The 17,552-nt window shown below is 43.2% G+C and overlaps 1 protein-coding gene and 1 pseudogene across 1 annotated transcript; both read right to left on the bottom strand.

Annotated features, from left to right (window-relative positions):
* Window positions 1-834: 834 nt before the first annotated feature.
* LOC140065267 (protein BTG4-like) lies at window positions 835-7,757 on the bottom strand (annotated as a pseudogene).
* Window positions 7,758-15,857: 8,100 nt separating this feature from the next.
* On the bottom strand, window positions 15,858-17,042 carry LOC140065268 (protein BTG4-like). Its single transcript, XM_072112866.1, has 3 exons — window positions 16,870-17,042; window positions 16,222-16,356; window positions 15,858-16,128 (listed from the first exon to the last, which is right to left on the bottom strand). The coding sequence occupies exons 1-3, from the start codon at window positions 17,040-17,042 to the stop codon at window positions 15,858-15,860; spliced, it is 579 nt and encodes a 192-aa protein (XP_071968967.1).
* Window positions 17,043-17,552: the final 510 nt, after the last annotated feature.

Genomic DNA, 17,552 nt, shown 5'->3' on the forward strand with positions numbered 1-17,552 from the left:
CTGGTGGAGCAGTTGACCAGCCTGGAGCTGGGTACTTGTAGTAAGAATCTAGAAGAGATCTTGAAAATTATTGATTCCTGGGTTAAATCTGGTCACACTTTCATGTGAAATACAAAACCTACCGGGCTAAATCTGACCCCCCCCCCCCCCACCTCTTTCCATATAGCTGCAGCCTGTCCCTAGTCAATGAACCCCAAACTTCCTCACAATTATGTAAAGCGGATTATGTAATTCTTTAAGCTCTTCATATCACCGTACACACGCTAACAAAATTCATTCTGTGAACGATGGACATATGCTCCTGGCGGAAGGTCCTTCAGACTTCTAACAATTTCTCATTGCACAAATGGTAAGTGACTTGATCTGAGTAGTTATGGTTATTGCCCAATTTGGTGACATTTGACCCCTTGCCCTCAGCACCCTGTTATGTATACAAGGGGCTGGGCTCATGTGTAAGACGCTGCAGTACATTAATCTTTGGATCTTTATTACAATATAAATATTTACAATTAGTTAAAAAAAGAAAACAAACTAATAATCAGCCCTAGATCTGCACCCTAGAGTAGCGCAGAAGCCTTGCTGGGGGTGATCAGGAAAATTGTCATAGAATAGTGGGATCCTCCACCTGGGGGTCCAGAGGGGGATGTGATCTTTAAGAGGAAAAATCAAAATTTACATTTAATCATAGGACATTAAGAGCACCCCAGAGGGTCCCTGTGTAGCAGAGGGAGGGTAAAACATTCCTCACCTGTATTAGTACAGGGTTCTCCCATATTTCCCCTCCACTCCGGCTTCATGATCTTGTGGGGGTAGTAGTCCCATCACTGTTGCCATCTACACCTGTCTGTTTCTTCTCCACTCAGACTTGGTGATGGGACTAGATCCAGATGACACCTTCTCCTCTTCTACTGGATCCGGAAGACGTGGCTTCTTTGGATGGAAGCTCGCTACCGTATAAGGATAATTATCCTCACCCAATCTGTCCATAGAAAGAAATGTGAGACACGGTCATTAGTACCGGAAACATCCACCACCAGCCCTACTGAGTATTACAGGAGGAGGGACAACTCACCGGCAGGAGACCTCGTAGGGATCGATCCATAGGGTCATTTCCTTGGGGAGGGACAGGTCCTGGTAGCTGAGGCCACTATGGGCACAGGCCTCCAGGATGGTCTCCTCCCGGTCATTCCTGTTCACCCGGATACACCTGAAATAGACAAATATTACACGTTAGATAGAAGATCCTGATGGACCTGCATGAGGTCGTCTAGAGATGATCAATGATGGGTTTTCCTACATATCAGAACTCCGGTTAGATCTAAGGATATCCATAAACTTCCCATCTTGGTCTTTTTACAAGGCTTGAATGGGAATTTGATCCTAGGACATTAAGAGCACCATCACCCTGCGCACCCCCAAGCATCTCACTGTAGAGTAGTGAAGGTAAATAATTTCTTATCAGTATGCGTTCTCCCATACTTCCTCCACATTGCAGCTTCATGGTCTGGTGGGGGTAGTAGTCCAATCCTCTATATCGCTGTCTTCCCCATTTAGACTTGGGTGATGATGGGACTGCGGAGCCGCCATCTTGTGGTGGGGACGTGGAGGAAGTGACTGGACCGTGTCCACATGATACAAGTAGTGATGAATACATACCTTTCGTCAAACCGCCCACTCCCTGTAAAGTGACAGATGCCACGCCCCCTTTGATTCTGCACTATTTCCCCTTCCCTCCCTTTTTTTTGGGGCGACATGGATGTAATGCATGGGGGTGCAGGGAGGATGTAATGTGCAGAGATATAAATTTAAGTATATACGGATTGTTTCCTTATGCCCAGTGTCTTAGCTTCCTGATGGCTTCACGCCACTTCTTTTAGTTTGGTTTTTCTGCCTTTCCTTTAGAGGTGTTTCCCCTATGGCTGAGTCTAAGTCATCACTCGCCTGGCGCAGTATAGATTTTCCTTTACCACCAGTGTTTTTCGAGGCCACTTACGTCTTAATCTCTGACATCTTGTCTAAGTAGAAACGTGTTTTCCCGGGTACATTTGTCGCACTAATGTTAGAATTTGCAGTTTTATGTTCGACTCTTTTTACCCTGAAAAAATATTAATATACTTGGATTTCTATGATGGACGCACTTGGTAAATGCGTTCTCTGTCACTATTGTCACCAGCGCTCTCCATGAGGTCAGCAATAGTCACATTTACCTTGTCAGGTGGAAATAATTCCTCTATGAATGTCTGCGGCCGCCCCTCAATAACCCTGATGTCAGGAAAAGAATGAGACGTCATCGTATAACTTCTGCCAATGCATAAAACCAAACAATGTTCTGGGGTTTGTGTGATAAATGAGGAGCCGCGTTCTGTAACTGTTTTACATTAATAACTTTTCCCAGAATTGGACGGTCCTGCTAAATACAGGATAAAGGGTTTTGTAGCCGAGTGTCCAGAATATTAGAATCCAAAAGGCAACGTTGTAAAATCTTCTAACAATTGTCTTTGTATAACGCACCTTTGTGTCTTTTGCAGACGTCTCGTTTCAATATTCCAGGACTTCTTATTTCATACAATGCCCGATGTGTCACTTTTATTCGTTTTTGGGTTTGAGGTGGAGTTGTGGGGGTAATCCAAAACCAAGTCCTTAAGGCTATCAAAATGAATAATCTGGGTGTTAATGCAACTAAGTGTTTGCCCTTAACCCTTAAGACTGTTTTGCCTGTGTTCAGTTGTTATATGTAAGTTTTTGGATATAAACAGTGTTGTACGTGTCGTCAGGAATCTCTTGTTAATTCCCCCAGGTAATCGCCTAAAGGCAGGATCCAATCACCCTCTCTGTGCACAAAAATGACCGAATCTGTATCGTAAAGGCCTCTCTCCTGCAGTCTATCCAGAAGCTTGTGCACTTGTAGTCTGGTGCAGGCGGCTGTAAAGCGGCTACAGAAAATTGTTTTTGTTTACTGTGTGATCCTTGGTGGGTTTCAAGTTGAGTTAATGTTGTCATCAGTAAAATGTAATTTGGAGTACGGCAGAAAGACTTACTAAAACCGTTCAGAAGAACAAGTCTCTTGCTGGATGAACCATAACTATAGAAATGCCAAAGTAACTTTTGATGTAACTAAAATTGCCATAAATGATGCGCGGATGACCCACAGGACGGAGCTTTATCCCTGTGATAACAAAACAAAGACTAGTAAAATCCTAGTAATGTATCGTTTCCCCTTCTAACAGCTTGTGATGGAGATTTATGGCATTAGTCTCCTGTGATGCTCTTTATGGTCTTTCACTCCTCCTACCACAACAGAACATCAAACCCTACAGTAGTATGGAGGCCACAGGTGCATTGTCCTGTCTGCTGCAGATTCTGGATGAGACGGTGATGTGTACTGCTCCAGGAACAGGGGAACAGCACCACTCCCAAAAAAAAAATCCTAAACCTTCATCCTGTACCCCAAGTGTTGGTGTAATTATTAGACTATGTAGATAATGGGAGTTGTAGTAGTACAAAGCTGTACTGAAGCCGTATCCCATGATATTGGTGCTGGGGGGGGGGGGGGGGGTAGTCTCCAGATGCTGCGTGTCCCCTGGTCAGTGTCTCCACGGATGATGGGAGTGGTAAGTCTGGTATGAAGATGATGACTACTTCTTCTGCTGGAGTAGTAGACGGGCTTGGAGCTCACTGCTTCTACTGAGAAGGTGAAAATGACCAGGTTTTGGGTTGAAGCCGGCCACTCTTGTATTGCACATGAAATCCTGTGTGATAATCTTCGTGAAATATATAGATCTCTGCATATACATTATATATTATCATAGAATCAGTTTTATAGTTTATACGGTTGAAAAGACACTTGTCCATCAAGTTCAACCAGGGAAGGGATTGGATGAAGGGATTTGGGGGTAACAATTCTATATAACATAACCATCAATGTTGTGTAGGTGTAAAAAGGCATCTAGACCCTTCTTGAAGCTCTCTGCTGTCCCTGCTGTGACCAGTGCCTGAGCTCGGCTATTCCACAGATTGACAGTTCTCATAGTAAAAAAAGCCTGTCGCCTCTGGTGATTAAACCTTGTTTTCTCCAGATGGAGACAGTGTCCCCTCATCCACGGCCGATTCTAGCCTTTTTGCCGCCTGAGGCGGAAATTAAAATGCTGCCCCCCCGCATAAGAGGTAAAGTCCTTGTAGCCTAGTACTGAATTGTCCACAGTTAAATTGAACATTTGAATATAATGATATGATAGTTAAATGTGAATATTGACACCCCTATAAGTAGACAAATGATAATTTACCAGAAAAAATGTATATCCAGCTTTTTTTCAGCAAATTTTGCATCAAAATATTTCACTTATGTGCAAACGTATAAATATAATAAAATATTTGATATTACCATTTCCTGTATATTAGGCAAAACTTGAAACTGCAAATAGAGAATTTTATTTTAAACTGTATTCAAAAGGAGACTGGCATGAGCTGGAGGCATCTGTGAAGAGAAGATATTAGATTAGTATTATAGACCTGTTTAGCGAGGTGAAGGGCAGAGTTATAGGATTTGAGCATAAATTTTAAGTGAAGAAAGTCTGCAGAAGTGCCCAATTTACTCCAGACGTTCGGCACTCCTGTAGCACTTACGAAGGAAACGGGTTTGTGCCGTGTGCCAAGGTTCCCTACATTTGTGTTGAAAGGCTCGAACTGACGGTGGTGCCATCTTATCTAGGGCACTTTTGAGAACCGAGATGGCTGCAGTCTCTGCGAGGTAGGGAACACTAATGGCACGTGGGTTCCGGTATGTGTGATAAATGGACTTATTCTGTACAGGAAAGAACTATTTACAGTGATAGAGAAGGTTATGGTCTGAAAGTGGAAAGTCATTGTTAGTAAAGTCAGAGACAGAAGAGAGTCTGGCAAAGTCCAAGTCAAGGATGTTTCCCTCTTGGTGGGTAGGGGAATCAGTTGTACAAATTCCAGAGAGGTAGTAAGTGATAAAAGCTGAGGCTGAAGAGGAGATGGGGGGGGGGGGGGGGGTGTTCATAAGGATGTTAAAGTCTCTCATGATGAGTGTTGGGATATCACAGGATAGAAAGTGAGGGAGCCAGGAAGCAAAGTGATCAAGGAACTGATGGGGTGAACCAGGAGGACGGTATACTACAGTCACACGAAGAGAGAATGGGTGGAAAAGTCTCGGGGTGTGAACCTCAAAAGATGGGAAGGTAAGAGGGGACAGGAGCAATGACCTGGAAAGTGCATCATGGAGAGAGTATGCCTACCCCTCCTCCCTGCCTATTCTCAGGTCTGGAGGAGTGAGAAGTGCAAACCATCATAGCCCAGTGCAGCGGGGGAGGCAGTGTCATCCTGCTGGATCCATGTTTCGGGTATAGCCAGCAGGTCAAAGGACTTGGAAAGAAACAGGTCGTGAATGGACTCCAGTTTATTGCACACAGAGCGGGCGTTCCAGAGGGCACATGTGAAAGAAGTTGTAAGACGGGAAGGGGAGATGGTAGAGGGGATGCATTGGATATTGATGAGGTTAGTAGGGTTCCTATGAGAGGTGGAAAGTTTTGAGCTTGAAGGAGGACCAGGGTTTGGAGAGATCACCTGCTACAAGTAGGAAGAGAATAGACAAGGAAAGAAGATTAAGCAATTTATGAGAAGGTGAACTCTGCGTCACAGCAGAACCAGATGGAGTATGGGGGTTGGATACAGTATAGAGAACTTGGGAAGAGAACGATGGTGAAGGAAGGATTGAAGAACAGATGTGAACGGAGGACACTGATGGGATAGACTGACGAAAGGAGAGGAGAAAAACAGGTAGCAATAGTACAAAGCCATTGAAGAGACAGACATAACAGATATGAAAATTGATTTGTTTGCATTTCTCTTGCCCTTTCTAATTGTCGCTTTTATAATTGCCATTCTCAAAGTATTGTGTGACACTCGAGCTATAGGACACTCGCTATAGGACGGTCTGCAGCCTAGAGGAAACTAAATGTAAAGGGAAGGGGCAGAGCCATACTTGGGTTGTAAAATCATTAGCCCCCAAATGCAGGACACATGAGGGACAGTTTCTCTTCCAAAGAAAAACAAAGTTCTAGATATAAAGATCAAACAGGATTGTAAACTTTAGGAAGAAGAATTTGGGTTACCATTAAAGACAGCAGATCAGGACACACAGATGAAAATTGCAGGGATGGGTTACTGGGCCTAATTCTATGCATAAAAAATATAAGCAAGGGATAAAAATTTCTGAGATTTTATGAGATCTATCATATACACACATCCCATCTTGGCTAAATTTGTATGTTCTCTCCGTGTATGTGGTGGGGTTATCTCCGGGTCCTCTGGTTTTCTCCCACACTCAAAAACATACTGGTAGGTGATTGCCAAATCAGTCCCTGTCCCCATGAGGCTCACAAACTCTGTGCAGCGCTGCGGTATCTGTAGGCGCTATATAAAGGAATTATTAGTATAAGTATTAGTGAGGTTCTCTCATGGGGTGGAACAAATGTGACAATGAGTGATATAGTATAAAACTAGACTGACCCGGTTTGTGGCTGTAAATGAAATTACAAATCTCAGGGTTCAGAGCCGATGCGCCGGATAAAGTTACTGGAGTATAAAGACAATTGGTGTTTTCCTCATTTGTACAAACCCAAACCTCAGGTAAAACCTAATCCTATGGGAACAATAGGAGTGCGGGTCCTGCTCACAAGAGCTTACAGTCTGAGGAAGGGGGGGGACAAGGGATGAGACCACGTATAATAGTCCTGAGGGGAGAATTTTTCTTTTGCGATTTTGGCCAATACATAGAAAACGAAGGTTTTTCATATTCTTTTTAGAATAGTCGTATCTGAGAAGTTATGGAACAATATTGGAGATTTCTTTTCATTTTTGCCGATGGACAAAACCGATTTATTAAAGAATTATAATCGCACAATATAAAGGCATTTGGGTTTTTTGGAAGATGCCAATACCCCATGTAGGAAATTCTCTAGGACTGACCCTGGAGCAATATGACCGGAGACCATTCATGAAGACGTCTGTAGTGATGGAGCCGTCACTGGAGCCATGGGAAATTTATCACATTTTTGGAGACTCTGCCCAAAAGTTTCCTTCTCTTGCTCATTGGCCACTTCCAAAACTCCCCGTATTTCCCCCCGCAGTTGGTATAAATCTCTATATAACCAGCAAACTACTTTACCAAAAATTCTTAATTGAACGACCTTTATATAAATTCCCAATTAAATCCAAGGATGGATATAGAAATAACAAAGTCCCTGATGCAGGAATGTTTGGAGACGCTGATGGATGTTGGGATGATGTTACCACATATCAGAGCAGTGCATTACCTGTAGGCCCGGCCTCTCATTGGCTTCTCCAGGGACCAGTGTCCGGTGTATTTTTTTCATAAGAATTTCCAAGATTTTGTCCCCAAATATTTGCACCTTCACTGGGTCCTGTGTATGGAATCTGTTGTCCAGAGTCTTAATATAACTTACCCCGGCCATCAGCTCCTCTCATCTCCAGTGGGGCGAGGGTGTAAGACGCCATTATATCTATGGGAGAACTAGAAAAGGTAATCTGATAAAGGGGGAGGGGATGGATATATAAAGGTTACGATGTGGTAAGGAGAACAGCAGCGAGGCCTGATGCAGGAGGAAGTAAAATGTAGACAAATAACCGGGTGGTTTGGTGCTTCTCCTGATGAGACGGAACAGTTGTATCTGGTGGATATTTGGCTTTATTGAAGTTGTAGGTGGACAAGTCATTTCGGGAAGGGAATATTCCCTTCAGGTCTAAACAAAGGGGCTATAAAAACAAGTGTTTATTGGATGCATAAAGAATAAACAGATCTCATTTTTATCCCTTGCCTATAGATGGATATCGATTGATCCAGATTTCATCCACCCAGCAGCCGCCTCCAGAAAAACTTCATAGAATCCATCCTCTTTATTCCAGAACCAGTTGTTACCGGCGTGGAATAAAGAGGATGGTTTCTTAGAAGGTTTTTCTGGAGGAGAGCTGCTGATTTTCTTTTGTATTTGTGTGACCTTTTGCCCGGCCCGATCAGCGAGCACCCCCAGACGCCTGTGCTGTGCCCCCCTGCACCCCTGTGCTGCACGGACTTCTCTGCTAGCAGATTTCATCTGGACAATATTGATATACACTAAATCACTCATTTTCACTTTTCATCTTCCATCTCACTATTTTGTATAACACTAGACGGACCCTGTTTGAATATGAAAATTTGCGATTTCATTTCGGGAAATGATTGAGGTGTCCACACAATAAATCGCAACCCTTATCAAACCAATAAGCTGCCACCAAAAATTTTTTTGTTTTTTTATCTAGGAGGGACAAAAATAGGAGGGAATTTCAAGAATGTCCAAGTGAGAAACTTTTGGGTAAACTACTGTGTGACTTGGCACCATCATAGTCCATAGCGCTTTACATATCGGGGGGCGTATCCAAATCACACAATGCAAGTAAGACCTAATCATATGGAGATGACAGGAGTGAGGGCCCTGATCAAAAGAGCTTACAGTCTGATGAAGGCAAAGGAGCAGTGTGACATTAGAGGTCACTAATGAAAAGATTTGTAGTTGTGTCTATTGGTTGTCAATGGAGTAAAAGGAAATGTAATTTTTGAGACAAGTGAAGAAAACCTTTGGGCAAACTATTGGTGGAATTTATATTTTTTTTATAAATTCCCAATTAGATCCAAGTATCGCTACAGAAATGATCAGGAAATGACTTATCCGGGAATGTTTGGAGACTCTGATGAATTATTTTACCCCGTATAATCCAGAGCAGTTACCTGTAGGCCCGGCCTCTCATTGGCTTCTCCGGGGACTTTTTTGGAAAGTATTTCTAAGATTTTGTCTCTGAATATTTTGACCTTCACTGGGGGGGAGTTTAAAGCTGTAAGTGGCCATCTTATCTACTGGAGAAAACCAGAACATTTCAAGTTTTAAAAAGTAAAGATTTTATTAGTCTTAACATACTGGGGGGGGGGGAGGGGGGATTTAGGTTAAATGGAAAGAAAAGCCGCAAAATCGGATACAGGAGGAAGTAAAATAACCCGGTGGTTTGGTGCTCTCCTCCTGATTGAGACGGCAACGTTGTATTTGGTGTATATTTGGCTTAATTGAATTTGTAGGCGGAAAACTCGTTTTGGGAATGAAATATTTACATTCAGGTCTAAGCAAAGGGGCTATAAAAATATAGGCAAGGGCTAAAAATTTCTTAGATGGTATGAGATGTATCATATAGACACATCTCATCTTGGCTAAATCTGAGTTTATATGTTCTCTGTGTTTGCGTGGGTTTCCTCCCACACTCCAAAACCTACTGGTAGGTTGATTTGATTGTGAGCCCCAGGGGGACAGGGACAGATGTGACGGCTCTGTGCAGCGCTGTGTAATCTGTAGGCGCTGTATAAAGGAATTATTAGTAGAAGTATTAGTAAGGTTCTCTTATTTCCACCTTCACCGGGTCCAGTTTTTGGAATCTGTTGGCCAAAGTTTTTATATAACTAACCCCGGCCAACAGCTCCTCTCATCTCCAGGGGGACGAAAGAATATGCGGCCGTCTTATGTCAACATTTTATTTTTTTTTCATTTTTATAGATATTGGGGGAGGGGATGGATTTAGAAAGGTTAAGATATGGAAAGGAGAACAACAGCGAGACCTGATACAGGAGGAAGTAAAATATAGATGAATAACCCGGGGGTTTGGTGCTCCCCTCCCCAATGATATTATTTACAAATTTGCCACTGGCAAACTAGATTACCCATATCCAGACACATATTTGTGTGTTTAAAACGTAACTTTTATTTTTGTGGCTATTAATAATGCCAAAATTAATGGCAGATTTATATGCTCAAACTAACATAGTAATTAAAAACAGTGTCATGCATTCTCATAGTTGTAGCCAGGCTGAAGGAACTAGTGATGTGTCAAGGTACTGTCGATGGTTATTGTACTTGTGGCTGTACTAATAGATATATATTTAATATATTTCCAGGGCCTTTCCTATGAGACGAGGGGCAAGGTTCCCAACCTACTGGTCCGCAGGCACATGGTACTGTTGACGAGTGTGTGTTTTTTTTTTTTTTTTTTTTCTTAAGCCAGCAAAGTGTCCAAGTCATTACCTTCATCCAGCAGGGGAACGTCCTCAGTCCGCAGCTTTGGCACATGGTTCTCTGGTAACCCTGGACTAGCTGGAGCATCTGCAGCTGGTGCTCACGATCCCGTTGGGAGTGCTCCCTCCATCCTGTAGCCTGTGCTCCCTCTCGCCGTTCTGTAGCAGCCATGAGGGTCTTGTATGCAGCATGGTTCCCTGCCTGTAAACTGGCCCAGGCAGCTTGCAAGATGGCCGCCGAGTCCATCAGACCACGTGGGTGGGTGGGCAGTCCAATGTGAGACCTGCCTCCATTTGATGGATTTACCACAGATGCTGCTAAACATGGTCCCAAAATACATTGGTGTACAGGAGTTGGTTTATATGAATTAATATTTAACAATTCGCCCTGATTATGACTTGGAACAATTCCAATCCTAACCTTCCAGTCACCATTGGTATCACACTCCTTCCTGGATGACTCTTCTAGTTCTAGATTAATAATTAAACCCACCATCTTTTGTATATTTCTGTAATGAAGGTGTTAATTTCTATAGACCTTTATGAATTTACACATTATGAAAATTTGAATTGTAACACAAAAGCAGAATGATAAAAATAACAATGGGATGTGACAAAGTGTCTGCACAGCAGTTTGTGGGGAGGATTTTGACCAGATGTTTACGGATTTCTAGAGACTCCCCCACGAGATCTTCCCGACATCACGTTTCATTCATGTTCCATTTCTGATAATTGACCTTGTTCATCTCTAAATACAACTTCTGCTCCTTAATTGTTCAGTTTTCAAAAGATCTTTTATACATCATCACTTCTGTCCAAATATCCCAAGGAAATGTATTAATCTTTGAGGTTCTTGTCTAGGAAGGATCTTAATTGATTGGTGCTTATGGGAAAGATATTTGGCCTTCCCATAGCCCTAGAAATGGCTTCCATATTTCCTTCCATACAATACGGTCCTTAAGCTTTCTGAATGTAAGAAGGAAAGACGGTCAACACATTTTCCTTTTCATCCATCTGAAGTCTTATTGTGACCACCACGTCATGGATTGAGTGGACACTTCAATCTGTGCCTGGCAAAATTACTGCATCTTGATCGGACAAGCATGTGATCTTACACGGAAAATACAAACCTGAAAGATCCAATTGTTCCAGGTGAGAACCATCATATGCAGATTCGGTGCACTCTATACTCTGATTTATCACGTTACTGACCACAACCCCCTCACACGGTTACAGGAACAATCATTTGTCCTCCTCCAGCTATTGGAATCCATGAAGTGTCTAGACTCGTGTTTTCATCCCAGCCACTTATTTGGTAGTATAATTATATTTTATAATATTCCAAGCAGAGTAATACCTGGAACCTTATAGATGAGTGGAATCTTCTACGTCTCCATACAAGCTCTGGCTACCTCCATCTCTTCAGTGATCTCCATTCTAATGTCCTGTCTTACAGATGACCCCAATACGACCAGAGTAGACAATCATTGTCTCTAGAAGTTGGTTCAGACTCCTTTCTCCCAGATAACCTATGGACTTTAGGTCTGAGTGCTGTGTTAATATCCATTGCAGTAACTACACTCCCAATTGTCCCCAATCCTCCAAGATATTTCATTATTCTTCTCTTGGTCCTTGTTTGAAAGGCTTTTTCTAACCCAACTCTAACCCTTCCTCCATGTTGGGTAGATATTGCCTACACTGAGCACATCCAGTGGATACTTTCCAATCATAAATATTTTATGTCCACATTATAGTAACAAATTTACCATTTCTTAATAGAGGTTTAGACTGGAAATTATTAACCTGAAAGGGATTAGATGGACTAAATGTAACCCCAGCACAAGCCCTGTGTATGGGTGACCATAGTGACCTTCAGATTCCCAGTTTATAATTTCTCTTGGTTATTAGATATATTCCTGAGGCTTTGGGGGATGGTTGGTGTTGATTAAACCCTAATTTCTTATTTAACCATTTCACATTCCCATATTGTCCTTTAAGAATCTCTTTAGACTATTTGTAAAACTTCCTAAAAATCTCTCTCCTTCTGTCCATGTGAAGGTGGAATCTAACGGAAGATCTAACCTTGTGTTGCCTTCTAAAACTAGTGGCTCTGTTTTCTCCATATTTATCATACGAGGGAATCTTAACTTGAGGGTTAATGGTATTTGTGACTGTAAAGCTTATGGAAATGTCAACTCTGGACTAACTAAATTTTAAGGGAACCGGTAAATTTGATTCCCAATCTTCATGATCTCTTCCTGTAATGGGAAGAATTGACGGATCTATAGTTAACAGCATTTTGGGTTTAACACCTGATTTCCTACTTTTCCTGAAGATATCATGTGATTTGTGACTTCTCCAGACCCAGTGGCTCTCCTTTCCTTATAGTTACACCCCAGGATAATGCATCTTGTAATTTACACTCCCAGGTACCAGTCCTATTATTGAATGTTCCTTGTGTGGATCTTTTTTTGGGTTCTGCTTTTGCAACAAGTTCAATATGTGTATCGTGCATTTCAATACAACATTTGGCACCATGGTCCATGCAAAGGCTCCTGAGATGTCAAGAGAATAATCCTGGATACGTTCCTCCAAGAAATCTTCAAGATCTAATCCTCAACGTGTTAATCACTGAAGCTTCCTTCACAAACCTGGAGAGTGATGTGATATCATATGTTGCATATTAGATTCTGCATGTGGAAGAATTGTACTTGCCTTCTCCTGCAGTATCTATGACCTGACTATAGCGTCCTTATGAGGAGTGGACAATGGCTCAGTTGGAGAAACAATGGCATTTTTCTTCTGTCCTTCGTTCAAAAGGAGTAAATTGTGTTATTGAGGAATCTGATCCTTATACTCATCAGAACAAAAGGGACTGAATCTACCCAGGTATTTCCTTTTGTCAAGCAACAGTTTGGTAATTCTTGTCTTTATGGTTCTGTTCATCCTTTCCACCATCCCTGCAGATTATGGATTGTAGGGTACATGGAACTGTTGTATCCCTAGATTTTACTTTATTGGGAAAATTAAGTGACTTCCTCTGTCTGAAGTGATCATTTTTGGAATTCCCCAAGTACAGACACATGATTCCTTAATGCCTGAAGTCGAAATCTTCACTGTAAGAGATGATGCTCTCTCCACAGCCATCTTGAAAATGTGTCAACCACCCAAGTGCCGGAGTCCATATTTACTCGTAGGTAAAGGACCTATGTAATCTTGCAGGCAGGTGCAATTCGTAAGAGTGGAGGCGTCTGTCCTGTAGGTCGTGGATTTACTTGAGCACAGATGAGACCTGACTGACCTGCATCTTGGACGGACTTAACTTTTTTTTTTTTTTTTTACCAAATGACAAACTTTTATGGTTGTACTTGGGATCTTCTACCAAATCATTTGCAAATTGAGCTCGCCCATTGGAGTCATGACACACAACCCTGTTATCACAAACAAAGGGAGGTTTTGGATCAACCTGAGGCGCAGCAATGGGTGGATCCTCTGCAAAAGGCAATGTGTCGGTTTTCTTGACTGGAGATGCCTCCAAAGACTCAATGTTTTCCAGCAATTCTCCACTTCTAGCTGCTTTTGCTAATTCCTCTGCGGCAGTGGTTCCTACGGTTGGCTGATGTGCACCTTTCTGATGTGCTGAGACCTTCACTACTACATGGATGTTGGCATTTTTGGATGGTTACTTAGATATATTTGTCTCGCTGTGCATCAGGACTTTGTTGGGAAGTCTATATAACCTCATCTTCCACACTTCCAAGTGATCTGTAAGATCTCACAACTTATGAGCTGTCACTATAAATAACCAGTGGCTCCTGTTCTCTTCCTCATCCAATTCCATCTCTACTCAGCACAAAGGGCAGAGATTGAACCTGTAATGTCCTGGTAGTCTGCACTGAACTGCACATCCCCCTTCTGGGTACCAAAGCCTGTGTAGTGTGGTCCTTCTGAATGATATCTGGACCAGTCTATATAAACTGCCTCCTCTGTTTTCTCGTCCTCTCTCCTAAAGAGATGGACAAGGCTCCTGAAATGTGTCCAGACATTTCTCCCTCATACTGCATCAACTGAGGAAGCACAGACTTGGCTTTGATAAATTTAAATTTCCTTTGGTGACAAACAACCAATGTGCAAATCTGATGCGACACCTGGGACCCCCGGAGGTGAAGTTTAGGTGTGAAATTGGATTTCAACAAAATCATTTTGCAGACTTCCCCTGTTCAGTTGATTTAACTGTAAAATGCGCCCCCACAAGATGTTGCACAAATTTCAAACCCGGAACGTCGGAAGCTTGGAAAATCTCCCCAAATTCTCCACTCTCCCACCGGCAACAGTACTGCTGACACTGCAGAGGTTCAGAGGCAAGAACCTGAATGTTCCACAGTCTCATCCTCCTGGTTTGGTTTGCAAGTTTCTCTTTTAAAAAAGCTTCCTGTTCCTCTCCCCATGGTCCAATTGGATCATTGGCTATTTCTGCAAAGCCCTCTATGAAATACCGTTTGACCTCAGTTTGCAATGACTTGACCTTTTCGATGTTCAGTTTCAAACCTGCTTCATGCAGCAATGTGAACAGTTCTGCTAACAAAGATGGAGGTCCTTGTCTTCAGTAGCCAATCATAAATCGACATATTGGAGCAGGCAATCGGGTCTGGAAAATGTTAGGACGCCCAATGGAATATTAATGGCCTTAAATGAACCCCTTATGGAAGTCTGGAAAGGACGTATTCCTCCCCTCTGTGAAGAAATGAAACCGGTGTAACAGCCGTGTCTGACGCTATGGTATCTGTAGTTCCCACATCAGTTATACATGAAATCCCTACAGCACATGAAGTGACGATCATGCTATCACTAGGTAGGTGCTTACTATCTACAGCATTGGATAACACATTACAGTCCACAGAGCCTGCTGATACATCACCGCTGGCTATAGTTATATCAGGACTATGCATGCAGACATCTAGCACGGCTGGTAAAAGTTACACTAGGATTATGCAGATAATCAGTAGACAGTTCTCTTATCATTGGACCTATAACTATCACCGTTCATATCGGGCAGTCTCCAACTCATACGTGGCACCAATGGGTGCCAAGTGCTCCTTGGCACCCATGGGCACATATCTAGACACTAATTATCCTAAATCAGTCTCCAAAACTTTGGGAAGGTTATCCGTTACCACTCCCCCAATCCAGGTACACACGTGCATTGGGCAAAGCTGGGTCCCTAGACCCACTGACCACAGCGCCCCCTTGTGTATGTATATGAGGGGGTGTGGTCTCCCCAGACCCAGGGGGTGTGGTCTCACCTTCATTAAAGACATAGCAGCCGATTTATCTCCAGATCTTTATTACAATATAAATATTTACAATTTCTTGTTTTCAATAAAAAAAAATAAATACAATTAAAATAAATCTCCTGGACCCCCAATCTTCAGACAAGAGGATCTGCCCCCCACTGGGCCTGTACCCAGAATCCTTGCTGATGGTTTTCTGTGGAATTTTGATAAAACTGTGGGGCCCTCCACCCGGGGATCCAGGGGGGACCACGGTCCTGAAGACAGCTCGGGGAGGCCTGAGGAGACAGTCATCACCCTGCACCCCCAAGATCGTCATCACCCCACACCCCACCTCCCGGTCATTACCCTTGAGTGTCATCACTCTGCACCCCCACAGCATCATCACCCTGCACTCCCCCGAGCATCATCACCCCTCAGCTACAAGTGTCAGGTTAATCATTCCTCACCGGTATAGGGACTGGGTCCTCCACATTGCGGCTCCCTGGTCTGGTGGGGGTAGTAGTCCCATCCTCTATACCGCTGTCTCCCCCACTCAGACTCGGGGATGATGGGACTGTGGAGCCGCCATCTTCTGGTGGTGGGGTGGAGGAAGTGACGGGACCGGGTCCAGATGGCACCTTCTCCTCTTCTACTGGATCCGGAAGACGCGGCTTCTTTGGATGGAAGCTCGCTACCGTATAAGGATAATTATCCTCACCCAATCTGTCCATAGAAAGAAATGTGAGACACGGTCATTAGTACCGGAAACATCCACCACCAGCCCTACTGAGTATTACAGGAGGAGGGACAACTCACCGGCAGGAGACCTCGTAGGGATCGATCCACAGGGTCATCTCCTTGGGGAGGGACAGGTCCTGGAAGCTGAGGCCACTATGGGCACAGGCCTCCAGGATGGTCTCCTCCCGGTCATTCCTGTTCACCCGGATACACCTGAAATAGGCAAATATTACACGTTAGAGAGAAGATCCTGATGGACCTGCATGAGGTCGTCTAGAGATGAGGATCCAGGATGGGTTTTCTAGATATCCGGATACATCTATATGGAGTTATCTAAAGATGTGATGGTGGGAAATTTATGGACATACAAAGTAATAAGGAAAATAAATGGCAAAATGCTGAAATACAGAAATATTCTACACCTGGACATGGATATAAAACATCTCCCAATAGAACAATGGAGTCATTTATGTGAGAAGCTGATGGATCAATGTTGGAATATTTAAAATTATTGCCAGAAGACAAAACTGGGATGTAGGAAATTCTTTAGAACCGACTATGGAGCAGGATGACATGGGAATTATTCCATTTATTCAATAAGTGCGGGAAACTTTTAGGCAAATTACTGATTTAATTTTGGTAACTGATAGAAAGTCCCTGATGCAGGAATGTTTGGAGATGCTGATGGATGTTGGGATGTTACCACATATCAGAGCAGTGCGTTACCTGTAGGCCCGGCCTCTCATTGGCTTCTCCGGGGACCAGTGTCCGGTGTGTTTTTTGGAAAGTATTTCTAAGACCTTGTCTCCAAATAGTTTGACCTTCACCAGGTCCAGTTTTTGGAATCTGTTGGCCAGAGTCTTTATATAACTAACCCCGGCCAACAGCTCCTCTCTCATCTCCAGGGGGACGAAGGTGTAAGAGGCCATTATATCTATGGGAGGAAACAAGAACAGGTCAACTTTTTGTAAAAATAAATCTCTATAAGATATTGGGGGGTGTTGGGGTAGAAAGATGGAGGAGATATGGGAAGAGCAGCAACAAGACCGGATACAGGAAAGACCCCGAGCTCCTCTGTACAAAGAGAAATAGGCAGCCAGAGAGCGAGAGCCCAAACCCGATACTAGAGCCGCACCAAGACTGAGATACAGAGAGAGAAATGGAGAGATAGGAGATGGATAGATAAATGCTGATGTGATGTGCCCGAGGAGTAAGGAGGTTATTGGCGCGCATGCGCAGAAGGTCTGGGGGAGTCGGCGCCTGCGCATTAAGGAGTGGGCAACAATTCTACTGAAAAAAGATGTATCGCGCTGAGGGGTCCGTAAAAAGAACGGCACTCCCTCGGCAATAGACAGGGGGCGCTATATGAGAGAAGTATATCACCAAGTATAGTGAATACTATGGCTTAA

The sequence above is a fragment of the Engystomops pustulosus genome, chromosome 6, assembly GCF_040894005.1.
Source record: "Engystomops pustulosus chromosome 6, aEngPut4.maternal, whole genome shotgun sequence".
NCBI lineage: Eukaryota > Metazoa > Chordata > Amphibia > Anura > Leptodactylidae > Engystomops > Engystomops pustulosus.